Below are 22,511 nucleotides of genomic sequence, written 5' to 3' on the forward strand. Positions count from 1 at the left end.
TCTGCTCCATCGTCATCGATTGGGGAATCGGGTTCGCCTTCTCCTGGCGTTGTGCGTTCACCGCCATTCAGCAGGCTGGAGAAGCGTTCCCTCCATAATTTAAGTATGCTCTGATCACCTTTAGGGGTTCTACAAGAGTATGCTCCGGTCTTGAAACCTTCGGTTAGCCGCCGCATTTTTTCGTAGAATTTTCGAGCATTACCCCTATCGGCCAGCTTTTCAAGTTCCTCATACTCACGCATTTCGGTCTCTTTCTTTTGCTGTCTGCAAATGCGCCTCGCTTCCCTCTTCAACTCTCGGTATCTATCCCATCCCGCACGTGTTGTGGTCGATCGTAACGTTGAGAGGTAGGCAGCCTGTTTTTTCTCTGCTGCAACACGGCACTCCTCGTCGTACCAGCAGTTCTTTTGCATTTTTCGAAAACCAATGGTTTCGGTTGCAGTTGTACGTAAGGAGCGTGAAATGCCGTCCCACAGTTTCCTTATACCGAGTTGTTGACGAGTGCTCTCAGAGAACAGGTTTGCAAGTCGAGTAGAAAACTGTTGGGCTATCTGTTGGGTTTGCAGCTTCTCGACGTCGAACCTTCCTTGTGTGTGAATCTTCTTATGCTGGAATCTAGTACTGCAGATAATATTTCGGGCCCCGGCGAAGTCGATCAGCCTCAACCCATTTGGGGATGTTTCCTCGTGGAGGCTGAATTTACCGACCGTAGTGCCAAAGATACCTTCTTTGCCCACCCTGGCGTTAAAGTCGCCAGTCACGATTTTAACATCGTGGCGGGGGCAGCGCTCATAGGTGTGCTCCAAGCGCTCAAAGAAGGTATGGTCCTTCTCTTCCGTGGGTGCAAATCAGCGATATGTTGAAGAACATCGCTTTGATGCGGATTGTGGCTAGACGTTCATTCCCCGGAGTGAATGATAGTACTCGGCGACGGAGTCTCTCTCCCACCACGAATCCCACACCAAACTTGCGCTCCTTTATATGGCCACTGTAGTAAATGTCAGAAGGACCTACTCGTCTCAGTCTTTGTCCCGTCCATCGCATTTCTTGGACGGCAGTGATGTCAGCCTTCACTCTAACGAGGACATCAACCAGCTGGGCAGCGGCACCTTTCCAATTAAGGGACCGGACATTCCAGGTGCATGCCTTAATATCGTAGTCCTTATTTCGTTTGCCATGGTCGTCATCAAAAGGGGGGTCACTCATCCGAGGCTTGTTGCGTCTTTTCATTGGGGTGTTTTTTACGTGGCGGGTCCCAAACCCAGCGCACAACCCTATGTAGTGGATGTTTCGCCTTCTCACTTTAGCTCGCCTTCAAACGGATGTTCTTAGGCTACCCAGAGGATACTTGTTCAAAGACCGGAAGTCGTGAGCTGCTTGAGCCATATGTAAAAGAATTTCTGGTCATTCCCAAGTGAATGGCGATCAGAGAACTTTCCTCACTTGCGTAAACTTCTACACAGGACCCCATCCTCCTATGTATCATATGCAGTTTCTTTTTGAAACTGAAGGCGGTTGATATCGTATACTTTAATATCCCTTTCACTGGCAAAAACAAAAAAAAAAAAAAAACAGATTTTTCATATCCTCGTATATTTGTACAAATTGTTTCAGAAAATGTTTTATAATTTTTATTTCCACTTGGAGTCTCTCATAGACCAATCTGTCTGAATACTACTCAGACTGCGTTTGGGTCGTAAAGCTAAGGCAAAAAAAAAAACAAAAACCGAAAACTGCTGTGAATATATATTATAATATTTATTATTAAATATTTCACTTGACAAATATATGCAAGTAAGAATTCTGGGGAATTTTCACTTACTAAACTAATTATTTAATACTTGTCTAAGAGATTTCTCACAGTATAAATGATAAGAAACTCTCAAGCGGAAGTATACTTTAGGTCTGTGTCTTCGTTAAGTTAGTGCAGAAACCAATTTCAGTTAAATACAGTACGAAGTAGTAGTTGTGTTTGGTTTAGTACAGTGAACAACCATAACATATTCGATTTGAACATAACAAGCAATATTTAATAACAACAAATGTTGCATTTTTATAAAGGTTCAAGAAGAGGTATGTGAAACGCATATAATGGTATGGACAAGAATGTAGCTTCATTATAAACGTTAGGATTCGTCATTTGTTTTAAAAAGATTTCGGGCCGCCGCGATTGGCTCGGACAAAGTCCAGCCGATAGGCTCAATTCGAAGCAATTGAGGTATGTACAACTGTGTTCGAAATAATAGCAGTGGTTTGTGAATAATAGCAGTGGCTTGAAGAGCACCTGCATGGGTCAGTCGAATAATGGCGTAACATATTGTGGTCCGATGAAACAAAGACTGTTTTATTTGGTTCTCGTCTGTCTGTTTTATTTGATTCTAAATATCTTTCACGGACGGTAAAACATGGACGTGCCAAAATCAATATATGGGGGTGCTTGTCTTACTATGGTACAGGTCTGTTATTTTGGATTAAAGAAAACATGGATGCCGTTGAAATGGGTCTATCAACAGAATAAAGACCCCAAACATACCAGCAGGTTGGCAAAAAATTGGTTTGCTCTAAATTGAGTTGAGGTTATGGATTGGCCGGCTTAGTCACCGGACCTTAATCCAATTGAGAATCTTTGGGCAGAGGTCAAGGAAGCTGCAGGGAAAGAGAATTCGTCAAATACGGAGCAATTATGGAGAGCTGTGAAGAAGACGTGAAAAGACATTCCTCTCGAGAAATGCAAGCGTTTGGTGGACTCCATGCCTAGGAGATGCGCAGCTGTGTTATCCAACAACGGTCATTCGACGAAATACTAATTGTTTAAACTTTATTTTATATTATTATATGAATTAATTGATTTTTGATGTAAAATCCTCAATACTGCTATTATTATTCACAGCTTAAATTTTCATTTGCAAACTTTTTTATTTATTTAAAGAAGAATTCTTGGTTATGCCACTGCTATTATTTTGAACACAGTTGTATGTCAACACCAACTCGCCGAATATTCCCATCCAAGGCCTAATTATACCCTGCACAGGGTATATTAAGTTTGCCACGAAGTTTGTAACACCCAGAAGGAATCATCCGAGACACTATAAAGTATATGTACATATATATAAATGATCAGTATGTCGAGCTGAGTCGATTTAGCCATGTCCGTCTGTCTGTCTGTCCGTCTGTCTGTATATATACGAACTAGTCTCTCAGTTTTTAAGAAATCTTTTTGAAATTTTGCAAACGTAATTTTCTCTTCAAGAAGCTGCTCATTTGTCGGAACGCCCGATATCGGGCCACTATAACATATAGCTGCCATGAAGCTGAAAACTTTCACATTTGACAAGATATATTCACGAAATTTGGTATATGTTATTTCCTAAAGCAACAATATAATCTCCGAAGAAATTTTTCAGATCGGTTAACTATAGCATATAGCTGCCATACAAACTGAATGATCGGAATCAAGTTCTTGTATGGACAACTTTCACATTTGACAAGATATATTCACGAAACTTGATATATGTTATTTTTTAAGGCAACAATGTAATCTCCGAAGAAATTGTTCAGATCGGTTAACTATAGCATATAGCTGCCATACAAACTGAAGGATCGGAATCAAGTTCTTGTATGGACAACTCTCACATTTGACAAGATATATTCACGAAATTTGATGTATGTTATTTTTTAAGGTAACAATATAATCTCTAGAAAACTTGTTTAGAACGGATTACTATAGCATATAGCTTCCATACAAACTGAACACATAGTTACTAACAGAAATGCACCTGTGAAGGGTATTTAGCTTCGGTGCAACCGAAGTTAACGTTTTTTCTTGTTTTTACCTTATTTATAAAGTATAGCAAACAGAAATCCGTTTGGTGGTCGAAGGGGGCCGTCGCTCCGGGCGCAACGTCTTGGGGGCGGCAAAACGATGTTCGCTGTTTTTTAATATTCAGAAAAATACTTCAACAATTTTTTTTACAAAATTTATTATAAAAGATAAAGAGTTGTACACTCACAATGTAATAATCTAAATAACAATGAAAAATATTAATTTTTACTCGAATACTCTTCAGTGTTTGAATTTGTCTTATATCTTTTGGCTTATATCTTTCTTAAAAATAGTGATAAAACTTAAAGATGCACTTTTCTAGCTTTGTCTAGCGACGTGTTACTCTCACAGTTACCCTATGCTTTGAATGTAACGAATACTTTTATTTCTCCAAATTTTCAAAAATCGTATTTAAAAACTCCAATTCGGGTAAAAATTCCAGCAAATTGTGTCAAAAGTGTATGTACAAGATATTGAGCGAAAATGCGTTTTTTCTATGGCTTTTAATAAGATGTCTTATAAATTTACTATCAATTTGCTTAAAACCCGTATTGTGAGGATTTTGGAACTTCAGAATTTGCGTGGCTTCTAGTTCCTAAATTGTATATACTTAATATCGAAGATATGTTGTAAAAATTCACTTTTGTTCGAACCACCTCATGAAACTTGTAGATAGGTAGATAAAGGGGGGCGGCAGAACATCCTTGGCCCCGGGCGCCCGAAGTTGTAGCTACGCCACTGCCAAAATTTTTTCCATTCCGCGAAATAATTGTTAAAATCAATTTCCGGAATAACCTTCAATGCGCGTAGCGATTTACGTTTAATGTCTTCAGTAAAATCTCTAACTGATTTTACTGGCATCGTTGGAATGTCGGAAGGTTCAGTGAACACCATTTTCAAAAAATCATTTGGGCCTAAGAAAAATGAAAGGACAATTGGTTACAAAATCACTAAATTTTTTCGAAAAACGATCAATTGGCCTAATATCGTGGCAACGGTGACCTAAAGCCAAGAAAACGACGTCTAAGCAGTCAAAAACCAAGGTTACGTTTGGTGCACGCCGAATTTCTTCCGACGACCAAACTATTAAAAGGAATACTTTTTGAGTATTATGCGTGGTTTGCGTGAAGCTATTCATAAAAAGAGACCGGAATTATGGGCCGACACCTTTTTGTTTTTGTGTCACAATAATGCACCGTTGCACATTGCATTGATTTTTCATGAGTTTTCGGCAAATTTTATCACCGAAGGCCTTTTCGAACATTCTGAACGTTTTAATACCAGAAATTTCAGAAATTTGATTCCGCACAGAAAATTTAATGGAACTTATTTGTTAAATAATTTCACTCATCATAAAGATCGTCGAATGCACTTTATGTACTTCAGAAAGACATGTGTATACTAAAGACTAATGATTATTTTCAGTTGTGACTGACAGTCATACCAACCTAGAAAAAAATATTTCAAGGAATGGGTTTTTGCTCGAAATTTAAATTCTTACAATTTTTTGCCCATAGTAGTACAATAATTGAAGAAAAACTAAAAATTGGGTTAAGTGGGTAAAAACTGGATAAATAATATTATTTTAAAGGATACGAAAACGGACAATCCAGATTTACTATATCTCGGGCATATATTGGACACAATATATAATTTTCTGCAAATAAATAAAAGTCGCAAAAATATATAATTGTAATAAATTATATAATACTTAAAATTAAGTAATCCCAATAAAAAGGAGTTGTATGACGGATTTGCTGTATACCATGTGTGGTATATGTACATATATGTGTCTATGTATAGAATTATTGAGTATCTATGTATTTCAATAGTTAATCATATAATAAACCCTAGCTCTACTGCAATCGAAAATTGTATATTTATGTATCGATCAATGTTTGTATGCATATTACAAAAAATTGGATTCAAAATCGTTTTCATTGCTTTTTAAAAATGGCCAAAGCTGTATATTTATTTTATAGGGTACAAAATATGGCGGAAATAGGCATATTCTGTTATTTGTAAATAATGTATGTATATTTCGATTTTATCTAATCAAATCGGTGTATTTCTATTAAAATTTATGACATTTAACACACGATTCACACATAAACACGAATATTTACCAATTTGGACCTATACAAACCTAGCTATAACAGTAAATTGCAGCTGCTCGCTGAAACAGAACCAGTTGTTAAAACAGAAAAAACAAAACAATAAATTTTGCTGAAACTTATCGAAAGCTTCGCGTTTAAGAGTTAACTATTATGTTGGAGTTCCAGCGTGAACGCCTACGCTTATGTGACAATTATGGGCAGTGAAGGTGGCAACGGTGGTGTGCTTGTGCATTTGTCAATATTATGCAGAGCTCGGCACATATACATACATATTTAAATAAATAGTGGCTTTATAAGAGAAAATAAAAGTGAAATAGCTTAATCACTTCACAGCAAAATCAAACTCAAATAAAAAACAGAATGTCTCATATTAAGAGACATACTGATATTGACATTTTTTTGTTTACGGCTTTACATACACAAAGTGCATTCCAAAGTAAAAAGGACTTTTTGAATCTAGCATCCCCTGGTGGCGCCATCTATATCTTTATCGATTGCCCAGTGAGAATTTCATGATATTTCATAAATTGGAAGTGAAGTTATTGCGTTTTAAGTGTCAGTATGTTTGTGTTATCGGTGCGAAAATGAGCTTCGAACAAAGAGTCAACATTCAATTTTGTTTTAAATTGGTAAAACTTTTACCAAAATGTTTTCATTGATGAAACAAGTTTATGGCGATGATTGCTTATCCCGTAGCAGAGTGCGCGAGTGGTTTCAAAGTGGTCGTGAGGACATAAATGACAACCAACATGTGAGCCAATCAAAATCTGTGATCACCGGAAATTCCATCGAAACTGTGGCTGAATTCATCAAAAACCAGCCGAAATTATCATTGAATTTCATGGAAATGGAATTGAACATCTCTAAAACATTGATTTATTTTGACCGAATATTTGGGCTTACGAAAGGTGTGTGCACGATTATTTGACCAAAAATCACATTTTAACCATTAACTACTCCCCGTATTCACCTGATATGGCACCGTGCGACTTCTTCCTTATTTAATCATCGGCATACATTTATTTAATCTTTAAATACTTATCACTCCCCCGAAGCGTGACTGTGACCGTTAATTTGAAGTACTTGAGATTAGTAATATTTGATTGATTTCTGTATACTGTTTTCTTATGGGCTTCTTGTCAAATAAAAAACAATCCATATAAGCACTTGATTCCGATCGTTCAGTTTGTAGGGCAACTGTATGCTATAGTGATCCGATCTGAATAATTTCTTCGGAAATCGTCAAATGAAAGTTTTCCATGCAAGCATATGTTTCCAATAGTATAGTCTGTGTGACATCTGTGGACCATGCTATAGAGGTCCAATATCGGCGGTTACGATAAATGAGTAGCCTTGGGGGAGAAGAGGTCTTGTGCATTTTAGGTCGACCGACGATCTCAAAAAACTGAGGAAATTTTACGAATATAACAGGTCTATTAAAAGTCCCCGGCCTACCATAGCAGAAACACATTTTCTTTTGTTAAAATTCTTTTTTTTATTCAACATTGTTCCCTTCAAGAGTGGTACACTGATTATATCGACCCTCTTACTTTTTGATACTATTTTTGTGGTACAATTTGTACTTTGTTTCAAAATATGTAGGTCTTAGTTTCGGCGATCACTTCTTCATTCGAAGAAACTTATTTCTCAGTGAGCATTTTTTTGAGATCTAAGAAAAGGAAATAGTCCCTGGGAATCCGATCTGGAGAATATGGCGGATGTGGAAGCAATTTGAAGCCTAATTCATGGATGTTTGCCATAGTTTTCACTGACTTGTGACATGAATAAGTATTGCCTTGGAAAAACAACCCTTTCCTTTTCTTCAAATGCGACCTTCTTCGGCGATTCCTATAATGCTATGTAATAGTCGCTGTTGATAGTCCTTCCTTTTTCAAGGTTAATTCAAGTATTCCAAGCACATCTCAAAATTGGGCGCCATATCCTTGCCAGCCGAATGTTACATTTTTCCACGCCTTGGAGGCGCTTCATCGTGTACAGTTCACTCGGTTGACTGTCGTTTGGACCTCAGAGTGAATTGATGGAGCCATATTTTGTGAACTTTTTTGATGTTTTCGTCGGTAACAACCGCTTTTGGGCGTCCAGTGCCTTCATCGTCTTCGGTGCTCAATTTACCACGCCTAAACTTAGCATACCAAAAAATCTTATTAATCTATGTGTCAGGCCGGAAATATTTCAATTGATCTGTTACAGACAGACAGATGGACATGGCGGTCGAGATGTCGTTGAAGACATGTCTCGTTCTGAACGACTTTCAACCTCTTTAACTTATGAAAATATTACAAAGGTGAAGGATATGGTGCTTGAAAATCGTCTGGGAAGTGTTAGAGAGGCTAGAGAGCTCGACAACCATTTCAAAAAGTGCTTATGAAGTACTGGTATAAGTGTGTTACATCTGGCAGGGATTGCTCTGTAGGCGACAAAATTAATATTGATGAATAATTAAATATTTTATGTTTTATTTACAATTTCCGGGCACTTTTTGGTGACAATGTATATATATATTTTTTATGGTGTCTCCATCGTTTTCTTCTCGGTGTTACAAACTTCGTGGTAAAATTAATATATCGTGTTTAGGGTATAAGAAATGTCAAAGGCTCTCTATTGATGAGAATTCTAATCGTTTATTAAATTAATCTTGGCCAATATTTGGCTACCTATGGACCTAGCTTTCTCACATGTTTCGGAATCATTCAAATAGAAAGCAGATAAAACGTTAAAGATGCTAAGATCTTTGTTTCTAAGCTTACTGTCATGTTCATATGTATTAAAATAGCCACACAAGTGTTCAAATATTTGCATTTTATAAGAAAAAAGAGAGAAAATGTGCGACTTACGTGCCAGTCACCATGATGCGCCAAAGCTCCGCCAGATTTTATTGTATATCAGAATTGCAAAGGTGTGTGTGTACGGCTGTATGTGTTTGTAGACGCAAACAAATAGAACTTTTATCTGATAATCCACAGTGTTATCGTAGCAAAAAAAACACATACTTCAACATTGCCTTGTACGATTATATCGCATGTATTTTGTTTTACATTATAATCAACTTATCTTAAAGTAATTACATATGAAATAATAAATTTTTGCATACAACACGCACACATATAAAGAACAAATTGTTAAGGTAAAATATTTGCTTCATCACAAAGTAAAAAATATGTATGCCTGCGTGTGTATATACATACATACATATATACAAATATATCAATAATTATACATATAAGTATTAATACGAGCACGCATGCGCCGAAATGAGATTGACTGAAGCGAGTTAAAGTGAAATTAATAAACGAAAAATAGTAATAAATCGTTATAAAAATATTATATAATATGCACCCACAAACACACACGCACAAATTGCATACATTTATATGTATATGAGTGTGTGTGCGGCTATCACTTTTTTCACTTTCTCGCTCTTCGCGGATTATAGACACCCAGAAATGTGTTGCACCGCGAGCAATAATGATTACCGGTCCGACAGCTGTTCATGCAATAGGGCACCGTACAAGCACAACAACACCAACTGCAAATGGAATGCAAGAAATTTAATTTTCATTACAATGCTATATTAAAATATTTATAACTGTAATAACAGTTTTTCCAACTATCCACTGCACAGCGGCGTAACTCACCCGGCCAGACAGAGTAATCCCGCACAAATGTGCGTTCGTGTGTTAGGCGTGAAGATCAACCGTGTCGTCTCGTTAGCGCCGCAAACAGGGCATGTAACCGAGCATGGGTGCGGACCTAGTTTTATCGGCATTGTGGCACTAGCTGCAAGAAATCAATTTGGAATGTGTTTAAAATTCACTTGTTATTAGGCTATGTTGGGTAAATATAAGGTTTAAAACCCACGGTATCATAAAATAAGGTTATATTCTCCGGAAAATTTACGCACGCTATAAAAATTCTAAGAACCTCAGGGATTCCGGACTTCTCCGCTACTATTCTTCTAAGCAGTTGATTAAAAGCACTTAACGAAGCCTTGTATTGGCTTCCCGATAAAAATTCATGGAACTTTACCCTAAAACTATGATTTCAGAAGTAATATTCTTAGTTAGATTCTATCATTGTTCACTCTTTGGCAAATTCTCTTTGAAATAACCAAATTTTCCGTTGTCTCTTCGTTTGGCTCTGAGTAATAATTGTGTATCTCTCAGTAAAGAGGTAATGTAGGCAATTTACGTGCCAATTATATAATCAATTAAAAATTCTGAGTGAAAAAGTCCTAATGGAAGTTGAGGATTCCCCGACTGCATGGATTCTTATCTTTATCTGTTCTAACTTTATCTTATTTTTCTTTATTGACGTAGACATCGCATACACGGTTATAGCCGAGTTTACTACAGTGCCCCAGTCGTTTTCCTTTTCGGTGTTTGGCCAATTTCAGATACCAAGTGCAGCCAGGATGGAGTGGAGGTTTTCCTCTTCCTCTGCTTCCCCCGGCGAGTACTGCGTCGAATACTCTGAGAACAGGAGTGTTTTCATCTACTCGGACGACATGATCTGGCCAGCATAGGCGCTGTTTTTTAATTCGAATTATGTCAATGTCGTCGTATGTCTTGTACAGCTCATCGCTCCATCGGCTGCGATATTCGCTGTTGCCAATGCGCAAAGGACTATAAATCTTCCACAGAACCTTTTACCAGGACGGGGATGATAAGTGACTTGTAGAGTTTGGTCTTCGTGCGGCCGAGAGAGGACTTTACTTTTCAAAGATGAAGATGGATGGATGGGATAAAGGATGGTGTCATGTGTAGAAGTTGTCTCAAGTGAAGACAGTTCTCTGTTCGCCATTTACTTGGGAGAAACGATTCTTTTACATTTGGCTAAAGCAGCTTACGTCTTCCGGACATAGGCCAAGTGTCCTCCGGGTAGCCAAAAAATATCCGTTTGAAAGTGAGTTAAAGTGAGAAGACGAAACATTCTTTCCCAGGGTTGTTCGCTGGGTTAGGATCCGCCACGTAAAAAACACCCCCAATGAAAGGAATCTGCCCTAACTCCCTGAGGAAAATGCTGATGCCATTGAGAACATAATGAGAAAGTCGAAAGCCGTAACATAAGGGCTTGTTTCAATACATGGAGGGTTCGATAAATGGTATTGCATTAAAATCTGCAGTAAACTAACTTAAACAATAAGTTCAGAAGCTGGATCGTCACGGCTTAAAATACTATAACACTGACTATAACTCGACAATGGTCAGTGTATCATACCTCAAACTGGAAGTTTGGAATAAGTCAATTAATGTTTACATATAGTAAGGTATTTTCGATAAATTTTGGTGCAAGCAGTAATACCAACATTGGATCCACAAAAATATTGATATTAAAAAAGTATAGTATTTGACTTAATTTCCACTGTCACTTCTAAGTGAAATCCCTTTTAGAAAAATGGTAGTTTTATAGACAGCAGACAATTGATAGCCCTTTCAAGCTCAGAATATTTTCGACAAGAGAGTACCAAACCACACAACAGGGAGTGCACTATTTTAACCAACATGTCATTTTTTAGTAATGCGATCAGAAACAAAAATATTTTTGGTAGTCTTCTCTTACAAAAGAGATGAGGAGTCTCATTTCCAGGTATTTTCCCATATACCAGTATTCAGAGAACCCATAATCTATCCGATTATAATTAGAGATTTAGCTTTAACAATAAATCCTATTAGTCTCTAACTGAGACTATTTTCTGACTTTTGCAATAGTTTTAGTAGAATATGGAACAGAAACTACGATGCGCAAAACTGTGGCACCACCCTGTGCAGAAGAAGGGAAATGTTTTGTTTTAATTTATGCATTTTGTGTATGTACATCGATTCAAGGTTTGGTGCAAGATTGGTATCAAATATTCTGTGTCGGGTTCATGATAGAGTTGGGCATTCACAGAGAACGTGGAAAGCAGTTTCCACATTTCCTTTTAGCTTGCAGCTGGATTTCCATTTGAACTGAACTATTGGTTGAAAATGCGTATTAAGGTCTCTTATGATGATTTTCAGCGGCCATTGTATCAATTCAGCCTTGGTCTCGTCTAACGAGGCTCCTTGCTTGGCCTAATCATCTGCTTATTCGTTGCCGAAAATATTCCGGGCCGGCAGGGAACCCAAATTATGGACAAGTGAAGTTGACTTTCCAGCGAACTTAAAGTTTTGCTGTTGTTGTTGAATATGCTGGAATTAAACAATGACGTTCACAAGGTCAACAATACCGCTTGGCTATCCGTGTATATGATTGTTTTCTGTATTCTTGTTATTCAATAGGACTCCACAAGTTTTCTCTATACCTAATACTTCCGCTTGGAAGATGTTAATATAAGTATTTATACGGAATGTGAAATATAAGCTTTACTCTATATTAATTGAACTTAATTGGGACTATATGGATACTAGATCCTATAATCAACCAAGAAGAATTATGCCTACGACTGAGTTTACTAAATCTGTCTAAAGCGAATTGCGTTGAATACAAGTGCGCATGGGCAGATATGGTATACTAAGAAACCATAAAAATAAATATTTGAACTATTTTCCATTTACAATTTTCGTGAGCGTAGAAGATTGAAATGCAATAATTTGAAAAATAATATTTATAAAAGTTGTTAGCGTTTCCTAACTAAACAGATATGCAATTATTTGATTTTGCACAGGGGTTGCCAATTGGGGTCGGTCGAATTAGATGCGATTTTGACGCTGCTTTTTGCTTACGAAAAAAACCAAGAAAACCGCTTAACTTCGGCTTCACTGAGCCTAACTTAATCCGAAAACTTTACCGGCCAACGCAAGACGTTTTGGTAGCTCTTTCTATCCACGTTGTTTGATACAAACAACCTTCAACTGAAATTATAGGGGAAAAAGATCTTGACTTTCATCAGTCAGTTTGTATGGAGCTAAATGCCATAACGGGTCTTTGCGAATGAAAAAGTTGTTCAGATATTGGAGATTGTCTTGGATAATAATCCATACCAAAGTTCGTGAAAATATCGTATCAAATAAAACAAGGTTTCTATATAAGGTTTGAATCAGCTTTTAGCGATTCTGACAAACGATAAGCTTTTTTAAGAAAGGACATGTGTGAACTTCAGACCGATAATTGAAAAACTGAGAGACGGACAGACTTACGGGGTGGCTAACTCGACTCAGCTCGTCCCGCTGATCATTTATATATACTTTACAAACTTCGAGGTAATCGGGTATCTTGTTCATTGTATAGATATCATAACAAATCACATCAATGAGACAATGCGTCCTGAGGTGTCCTTACGAAGTCAGCTCGGCAAAGCTTCGAGGCTAATTTCGTCTTCATATTTCGATTTGAGGGAGAAGAAACGGCATGTAGAATTTGTATTATTATTTACCTAGTTAAGACTCAAAAGTGTCTTTCTAAGGTGCTATAACCGTGGACCGGATTTTGGATCCCGAGGAGCGTTTTTCTGGTTCTTTATCGGAACGAGTTTAATAGGAACTAAATTCTTTAAACCAACGCAGAATAACACTTGCCAACAGGTGCTACTTCGGACTGAATAGGCAATTGAGAAGTAAAGTCCTCTCTAGGCGAACAAAAACCAAACAACAACAACTGATGAGTCGAAGTGGCGAGTTTTCGACAGAAAGGTTCTGCGGAAGATTTATGGTTCTTTGCGCGTTGGCCACTGCGAATATGCCATTCGATAGAACGATGAGTTGTATGAGATATACGACGGCATTGACATAGTTCAGCGAATTAAAAGACAGCGGCTCCGCTGGCTAGGTCATGTTGTCCGAATGGACGAAAACTCTTCAGCTCAGAAAGTATTCGATACAGTACCCGCCGGGGGAAGCAGAGGAAGAGGAGACCTTCACTCCGTTGAAAGGACTTAGTGAAAAAGGACCTGGCTTCGCTTGGAATATCCAATTGGCGCCACGTAGCGAAAAGAAGAAACGACTGGCGCGCTGTTGTTATTCCCCTCGTAACCTGTAAGAGCCTCGATTGCGAACCACCTTCGAGTTGAACTTAAATAATGCTTATCCCCAAACGATCAATTAGTTATATCATAAGAATTAACTATCTCAGAATGTAAAGAAAAATTTAGCAGAATTTGTTTGACATTATTTCAAAAATTCGCTCGGCTTTAAACACGAAATGCCGCGACAAACACCTGACCGATCGATCCAATCATATTGTAAACCCCTTTATTTTGAAAATTACGTTGCTTAGTCAAAGTTAAGTGAAGACAACAATTTCAAGTGAGCCAAAAACAACAACACACTGTGTACACTTACTTGTTTGTATTGGCGGCGAGAGTGGCTGTTGCTGTTGGTTATGTGGCAACGGTTGCACCACAATCACCGGCCTTGTCTGACTGTCGTGCGGTAGAGGCGTCTGCTGTGCGGTGCGCGACTGTCGGAGTGGAGGTACTGGCGCTGGCGGTTGTGTTACGGGTGTGGTCGCTGGCAGTGGGGCGCTGGGATGCCAGCCCAGCGGCGCAGTAGTGCCATCGGCAACCAGACCACTGGTGACACCACTTCCTCCATTACTTGTTGAGCCGCTGGGCGCCGATGTGGATGCTATAGCCATGTCGTATGAAGGTGGCGCCTCCGTGGGCAAGCCCATGGCGGCCGAGGCAGATATGCGATGATCGCGTGTGGCAGCATTGTGGGCAGCAGGATCGATATCCGGGTAGAGCATAGCACGCTTTTGATCCATGCTTACTTACTATATGTTGATTTATTTGAGTATGTGTGTGCAGCTGGAATTCACAAAAGGTTTCAGAGGTCACCGATTAAATGTGTCAATTCACTTGCACAGCGTGCTATTGTTGTAATTTAACTTGTTTATTTTTGTTGTTGCTTCGCGCTTCACTGCAACTCACATGCAATTCACCGAGTGATTTTGTAATCAAAAGCAAATAAAATTGAAAAAACGACGCCGTAGCGCGTTCGAAGCGTTCGCACGTCACCACGATCTACTCAGACTCGCTTGCACACCGCGACTGAAGTTACAAAGTTCGTCAGCTTATCCACGCTTGGATTTCTAGTCTGTGCTTTTCGTATTCATTTTGCATTTTTTTCAATCTCATTTATTTATTTATTTTTCATTATTCCACTTTACCATACATTTTCGTTTTATTCCGCTTGCTTACATATTTCATGCTTTGCACTGTTTAGCTGTTGTCGTGCTTTTTTATTGCTTTTGTTGTTCCTCTGCTTCTCCTCGCCCTTACTACTGTCGCTTTTCCATATACTCGTATCTTTCAGCAGATCTACCGCTGAGCTACAGAGTTACGGAAAAACAAAATATTCGCGAAAAAACATCTTAAAACGGAATTCGTAAAAATGAAAGTCAAAAATCATAGTCACTTATGCCGATTAGCTTATCGAAGCCGAAAAGAGTGGTGGAGTGAGCTCAATTCTACTTGTTGGTTGAGTATTGGTACCCTCAGTAACAGCCGGAGTACATGTTTACCTAGATAGATAGCAATAATACAACAAAAACGAAATATACAGGGATCGCTTGATAAAACAGTGAATTCTGTATCTTTTTTAGTCGAAAAATTTCAATGTCTTAAAAATTAAAATGTTGGCCATCCGTAAAGTGGGATGTAAATATTATTCTTCCTCTTTATTGGCGTGGACACCGCTTGAGTGGTTATATTATCTTCTTTTGCTTTCCCTGCCGAGTACTACTTCGAATACCGTCAGAGTTGGATCGTTTTCATGACCTAGCCGCTGTTTCTTAATTCGTTGAACTTTGTCAATGTCGTCGTATATCTCATACAGCTCATTCGCCGTTGCCAACGCGCAAAGGGCCATAAGTCTTTCACAAAACCTTTCTTCCGAAAATTCGTAATGCCGACTCATCAGATGTTCGTATCGTTTATGCCTCTGCACTATATAGCAGGACGGGGATGATTAGTGACTTGTAGAATTTGGTTTTTGTTCGACGGGAGGGGACTTTACTTGTCAATCGCCTACTCAGCCCGAAGTAGCACCTGCTGGCAAGAGTTATTCTCCGTTAGATTTCGAAGCTGATGTTGTTGGTGTTAATGTTGGTTCTAAGATAGACGAAATTATGTACGACTTCGAAGTTATGACTGTCAACAGTGATGTGGGAGCCAAGTCAAGTGGTGTGTGGGTCTTCCTTTCACGAGAGATTTCCAAGATTAGGCGCTTGGTGGAAATCTGGTCGATTGTAGATTTTTCAGATCTAAAGCCACACTAATAAGGTCAAATCACTTTGTTGACGGTGGGCTTCAGTCTTTCACATCGTATGCTTGTTAGAACCTTTATGCGATATAGCGGTGATTGGCTCAGATTGTGGCGTCTAGACTTGCGGTCTTAATCCAAGTATCCTATGGGTTGCCAAAAATCATCCGTTTGGAGGCAAGCTAAAGTGAGAAGGCGAATTACCCCTCCCCAGGATTGTGTGCTTGGTTTGGTCAACCACCACCTAAAAAACATCCCAAGTGAAAGATCAAAACAGCCTCGGATAAGAGATTCCCCTTTTGATAGCATGTAAATATTAGGTGTTTCAAATACAAGGTGGAGGTCGGCCTACAAAAAGAAATCGTAATAATTTTTTTAATCAATATATTATATTTATTTTTTTTATTCTACAGCAAAATTCATTTTATTTTATATATTTAATTTTTTTTTTTTTAATTATGGACCGAAAATGACCTCCATACTCAGCCTACCACCTACACCTAATAAGAAAATAAATCATTGCGGCCTGAAGGGTTGAAGTCGGGATTGCCTCAACTATCGACTTAATGAAATACTTCAATTTAATATGATTTCTTGGTTTTGTTTTGTATACCTCATGCTTGACATAATCCCACAAAAGAAAAATTGGTGCAGTCAGGTCAGGTAATCTGGCCCCAATCCCCTAGCGCAAAGTGGGGTTTCTTAATATTAATTTGTTTTCAAATTTTAGTTGGAGCTCCACAATAACCGGTATGGCTATTGCTCCATCTTGCTGCAACCATACTGCATTGAAAGGGATACATCTTTGGCGCAGTTCTGGGTAAAAAAAACTCATTCAACATCTTTAAATAGCGGTGCCCATTCATATTTACTGTTACACCGTTCTCTTCAAAGAAGTACGGCCCAACAATGCACCTGGAAGAAACTACTTTTTATACTCTCGCAACAATGTTGCTAACGAGAGTATTATAGTTTTGTTCACATAACGGTTGTTTGTAAGTCCTAAAACTACAAGAGTCAGATATAGGGTTATATATACCAAAGTGATCAGGGCGACGAGTAGAGTCGAAATCCGGATGTCTGTCTGTCCGTCCGTCTGTCCGTCCGTCCGTCCGTCTGTCCGTCCGTCCGTGCAAGCTGTAACTTGAGTAAAAATTGAGATATCATGATGAAACTTGGTACACGTATTCCTTGGCTCCATAAGAAGGTTAAGTTCGAAGATGGGCAAAATCGGCCCACTGCCACGCCCACAAAATGGCGGAAACCGAAAACCTATAAAGTGTCATAACTAAGCCATAAATAAAGATATTAAAGTGAAATTCGGCACAAAGGATCGCATTAGGGAGGGGCATATTTGGACCCAATTGTTTTGGAAAAGTGGGCGTGGCCCCGCCCCCTACTAAGTTTTTGTACATATCTCGGAAACTACTATAGCTATGTCAACCAAACTCTACAGAGCCGTTTTTAAAGCATTTCCATATACAGTTCAAAAATGGAAGAAATCGGATAATAACCACGCCCACCTCCCATACAAAGGTTATGTTGAAAATCACTAAAGTGCGTTAACCGACTAACAAAAAACGTCAGAAACACTAAATTTTACGGAAGAAGTGGCAGAAGGAAGCTGCATCCAGGCTTTTTTTAAAAATTGAAAATGGGCGTGGCGCCGCCCACTTATGGACCAAGAACCATATCTCAGGAACTACTAGACCGATTTCAATGAAATTCGGTATATAATGTTTTCTTAACACCCTGATGACATGTACGAAATATGGGTGAAATCGGTTCACAACCACGCCTTCTTCTAATATAAAGCTATTTTGAATTCCATCTGATGCCTTCTCTGTATAATACGAGTATAAACATTAGGAACCAATGATGATAGCGGAATAAAACTTTACAAAAATACGGTATTTGAAAAATATTTAAATGACGAATAATGAAATCTCGATTATCACTTTACCATGCGAGAGTATAAAATGTTCGGTGACACCCGAACTTAGCCCTTCCTTACTTGTTCTTGTTTACATTTCAGTTAAGAAAACAATTACATATCTGTACCATGTTTAAGTGCTTACTTATGGCACTTTATAGGTTTTCCTTTAATGGCGTTTTGTTGTGGTGACAGTGGTCTGATTACGCCTATCTACGAACTCGACTTTTTTGTGTACCAAGGAACCGTCATACCAATTTTCATCAAGATATCTTAATTTATACTCAAGTTACACCTTGCTCTGACAAACGGACAGACAGAAAGTGACCCGTATTTCAACTTTTCTTACGTACAATCGTTAGGTGAACAAAACTATTATACTCTGTAGCAACATGTTGGAAGTGTATAAAAACCAATACACTAAATATTATGAGTTTTGTTAAACTAGTTGACTTTAGTTGTACGCCAAAGATAAACGTAATCAGTCCAGTCCTCTCTCTAGCCCAAATACGATTCTATTTATCGATTTTCCAATTGTCTTTATATTGTTAGTGTCGGTCAATATATACATATTTTATTGGCATTAAGTAAACATCTTATCTTTAAAGTAATATAATTTGCTATAAAAAAATTAAAGTAAACGGTCCAAATGTTAAGCTAATCACCATATACTCAATGTGTACTCTCCATACCTTTGGTTGCCTTGGGTATGGGTTAGCGAGAGATACTTATATCAATAAATTTCTATGAGAATATAGAAGAAATTTGGTCTCCTTAGCCTCATACATCTAATATAATATATTCGTCACTTTATCTGACTTTATAACGTATGTATCGGTGTAATTGAAAACATCGCTTAAAATTTGAGGACATTATCTTTGTCTGCATGCGAAATTATACCTTCCTTACTTGTTATCAGAACTTGTTTGTTATCTATAAGTTTAAAGAATGTTTCATTTTCTTTTTATGACTAATACCAATATAAATAGCTAATACTGAAAATAGCTACAACATTAATCCTCTGATGGCCCAAATAACCCAGTTAGTTTTGGTTTTTGGAAAGAAGTGTTCTTCGAACATTCCAGTAGCGGCAAAAGTTCTTAAATAATTTTGTTCATTGATTATTGAGGTAAGAACTACTATCATGGATAAGTTCTTAAAACACTGGATTAATGGGAAGAAATTCGAAGTTGTCAAATTATGTTCCATAAATAATGGGAAAGTATACCCGTTTAATAAAAAATAAAATAAAAAACTATTTGGTTGGTTTCTATGTCGAACCTTTGAAATCAGACTATATTGGACCATATTTTGCGTTACAAAACCTTTTTAAAATCAATAAAAATGAATATATCGAGATTTATATCTTTACTATATAGCTTCAAATATGTTTATTCTTTACGAATTAGTATGTGTGAAAACGTTCATAAATAATTTCATTTTATTTTTGTTTTTGTAACTGTAAAATGTTGTGTAATGAATTTAAAAAGTGTGTTTTAAAAATATTGAAATTGTTGCATGTCCATCGTAGACTTCATTTTCTATGTCCTAATGGTTATTCCCGCACATAAGTGCCTAAGTAACGGTCACACATGCCACAATAGTGCGCCGTGTTCATGCAACTGCCAATGCAATAGGGTAGACAAATGAAGCAATAAAGTCTGAAAGTAGAAAAAGAGGGAGTGATAATGAAATGCATGGAATATAGTATTATTTTGTTGTAAAAGCAAGAGTGGTGGGTATTTTTGAAAATATGGTATATTCTATAAATTAGAACAATTTAATAAATGTTTAAAAGCGAGTATTTCAATAAGAGCGCTAAAAAAGATTGAGATATCAATGAAATTCTTTATTCCTGTGAAAGTACATTCAATGCCATTATGTATGGCCCGCTTGCAGAAGTCCAGACGCTGAACGCAATTTTCGACAGTTTGCAAGCATAAATCAATTTCCGGTTCGATATTCGTACGAAGTTCATCAATCATGTTTGGCTTGTTGGCATAGATCATAGACTTGACATAGAGTCTAACGGGGTCAAATCCCTCGACCGAGGCGGCCAATTGACTGAGCCACCTAGTTCACCAAACTTGGATTTCAATAAATCGATTGTGACATTCGCCGTGTGGCTTGTGGCGCCGACCTGTTGGAACCACATATTGTCCAAGTCCATATCATCCAATTCACGCCAAAAATATTCAGTTATCATTGAGCGGTAGCGATTCCCATTCACAATAACGTTCCGGTCTTGATCATCACGTAAGAAGTGCGGATTACAATGTGACTATTGGAGTACGTTTGGATTGCTGCCTCACCAATAACTCATAGGTTGCTTATTGACGAAGCCACTCAGCCAGAAATGAGCTTAATTTTTGAAGATGATGCGCTAGCGGCAGCAATATTCTCGACACTAGCGGCACTTCTTTGTCTCACTGGCACGAGAACCTTTTGAACTGTGCCTGTGGATTAAAATTTTTCACCAGACGCTTAATTGTTAATCTGACAGGACGATTATGACGACCATAAATAGGACGTAGCGCTCTTAAAATAGAGGCCACTGACTCCGAATTTCGGAAATAAATTTTAATAATTTCGACTCGTTTTTGGATCTTTCCATGATGAAATGGCAAACCTTACTGAAGAGAAATGTAAAAAGAGCAGGAAAAAATATGGTGTCGTTTGCATTTTGTATTGGCCTACTTTTGCAGCGACCCTATTCAAAACCCCGTTATATGAATTATGCCTAAATTATTTGGCAACTCTTTTCTAGAAACTGTAGTAAAATACTTCGTTCACTAAAGTTTAACGTTAATATTCGGTCAATAATGTAAACAAATTTTTCTTCTGTAATTAAAAAAAAAAATATATATGGCAACTCTAGAAATTTTCGAATCAGAAATGTTAATTAAGCACCCAAAACTATAATTATTACTCACTAATTTATGCTGGTAGACTAAATTGGGAGTTTCATAAAATATATGCATGTAAATTAGGGTGGTCCATTAAATATATGGTTTGAATTAATTATTTCAATATCTGTAATTAACACCAGGTATAAAAGTATCAGTTGTAAATTTTGGTGCTGATTAAAGACACGAAACGGAAAAATTAGCACTTTAAATTTTGTAAATAGTTTTTTTTTTAAATTTTTTTGAGAACCACCCTAATGTACTCATAAAACTCTAGTAAATAATGATATAATTAGGATTATGAGGTTAGATTTATAATTTTCAGAATAACAATGCGCTCTAAAAATTGTTTTTTAGAAATATTTGCCCTTAATTTATCGTTCTTTGGCTGTAAAATAAATTTATTGGCAACACCTTAAACCAAAAACTTACTGAAAGAGACACAGCAGCAATGCGATCAGATGCGTGCGTGATGTGGGCCTGAAGCGCAGACGTGTGCGTGTATAATTGTGGCAATAGGGACACTGTATATCCACCGGCACTGGTCCGTATATAATCGGCGCACCCGCTGTGCATACAAAACACCGAAAAAAATAAGAAAAAAATTAAGTGAAACTATTTCATTTTCCCACAAACATTTGAAGGTTGCCGCACTTACGCGTAATTACAACAACATGCGATGGGTTCGCGGTCGTGGGTGCGGCACCTGTTGCTTGCGCGTAGCTGGGCGGCGCGGGTGGCAATAAAGTCTGCTGCTGCTCGTTGGGCGGCACCGCTTGCTCTAGTGGGGCTGTTGGGTAGATGCGCGACGGTGCTGATGACTTGTCATCCATATTTATTTGACTTGAATAAGTATTCACTAATAATAAACACACTTAAGAAACGATTACTAATTAATTTGTTGTAATAACAAAAATATTTTCTGCTTCTTTATCTTTTCAGTGAGTATTCAACACTTTGTTCTAATTGCGTTCTGGCCGTCTGACAGGTGTGACAAGCCGTTACTATTGCACTCATTTATCAAACCAAACTGTGAGGCGTTCGTGTTCGACGAGCGTTTGTCGATTTCGGGCGGCGATACAATTCAAAATCGAAAAATAGAGAATCGAAAAAAAGCTATAGGTAAGCAGGGAAAGCGAGTCGATGGCAAAGGTAAATCCATATAATGTACCTATATTATATACATATGTATATGTATGTGAGTGTGTAAAGATAATAAAAATTACAACGACAAAGAAAATAAACAATGAAACCACCTATCGATACATAAATACTTGCATTCCTAAACACATATACACATATTTAGACTTACCCACACACGCACATTGGCAGATCTTTTGTTATCAGCAGCACCGGTAGTGCGGCGAACGCTTCAATTTTTATCATCGACATTCGCGGTAAGTTTTCAGTTCAAAGCGAAAAAGACCGCTGAGCGGAGTGTGTAAGCGCTTTATCAATATTTCAATATGTACTCACACCTCTGGTCAATTAATCAATATCCGCTCAATTCGTTTCTCTACTTTACTGCAT

At 37.8% G+C, this 22,511-nt stretch overlaps 2 protein-coding genes across 3 annotated transcripts; both read right to left on the reverse strand.

The window, feature by feature from the left end:
• Positions 1–8,951: 8,951 nt before the first annotated feature.
• LOC120772598 (lipopolysaccharide-induced tumor necrosis factor-alpha factor homolog) lies at positions 8,952–14,948 on the reverse strand. Of its 2 annotated transcripts, XM_040101311.1 has the most exons (4): positions 14,810–14,947; positions 14,220–14,686; positions 9,597–9,738; positions 8,952–9,487 (listed from the first exon to the last, which is right to left on the reverse strand). In XM_040101311.1, exons 2-4 carry the CDS (start codon positions 14,641–14,643, stop codon positions 9,367–9,369), a joined length of 687 nt encoding a protein of 228 aa, XP_039957245.1. In that variant the 5' UTR covers positions 14,644–14,686; positions 14,810–14,947; the 3' UTR covers positions 8,952–9,366. The 2 variants fall into 2 exon arrangements, with proteins under 2 accessions (XP_039957245.1, XP_039957246.1); XM_040101312.1 differs by having other exon boundaries at positions 9,340–9,527; positions 14,220–14,948.
• Positions 14,949–19,389: 4,441 nt separating this feature from the next.
• On the reverse strand, positions 19,390–22,135 carry LOC120771598 (lipopolysaccharide-induced tumor necrosis factor-alpha factor homolog). The gene is made up of 3 exons (XM_040099674.1): positions 21,640–22,135; positions 21,414–21,549; positions 19,390–19,736 (listed from the first exon to the last, which is right to left on the reverse strand). Exons 1-3 carry the CDS (start codon positions 21,812–21,814, stop codon positions 19,631–19,633), a joined length of 417 nt encoding a protein of 138 aa, XP_039955608.1. The 5' UTR covers positions 21,815–22,135; the 3' UTR covers positions 19,390–19,630.
• Positions 22,136–22,511: the final 376 nt, after the last annotated feature.

Source organism: Bactrocera tryoni, chromosome 3, assembly GCF_016617805.1.
Source record: "Bactrocera tryoni isolate S06 chromosome 3, CSIRO_BtryS06_freeze2, whole genome shotgun sequence".
In the NCBI taxonomy this organism is placed as follows: domain Eukaryota; kingdom Metazoa; phylum Arthropoda; class Insecta; order Diptera; family Tephritidae; genus Bactrocera; species Bactrocera tryoni.

Coding starts and splice junctions, on each gene's coding strand:
- LOC120772598 (XM_040101311.1), bottom strand. CDS start 14,643: ATGGATCAAAAGCGTGCTATGCTCTACCCGGATATCGATCCTGCTGCC. Junction 9,739..14,219: donor CTCGCCGCCAATACAAACAA/GTAAGTGTACAC, acceptor GATTTCTTGCAG/CTAGTGCCACAATGCCGATA. Junction 9,488..9,596: donor GGATTACTCTGTCTGGCCGG/GTGAGTTACGCC, acceptor TTCCATTTGCAG/TTGGTGTTGTTGTGCTTGTA.
- LOC120771598 (XM_040099674.1), bottom strand. CDS start 21,814: ATGGATGACAAGTCATCAGCACCGTCGCGCATCTACCCAACAGCCCCA. Junction 21,550..21,639: donor GCATGTTGTTGTAATTACGC/GTAAGTGCGGCA, acceptor TTGTATGCACAG/CGGGTGCGCCGATTATATAC. Junction 19,737..21,413: donor TTGCTGCTGTGTCTCTTTCA/GTAAGTTTTTGG, acceptor TTCTACTTTCAG/ACTTTATTGCTTCATTTGTC.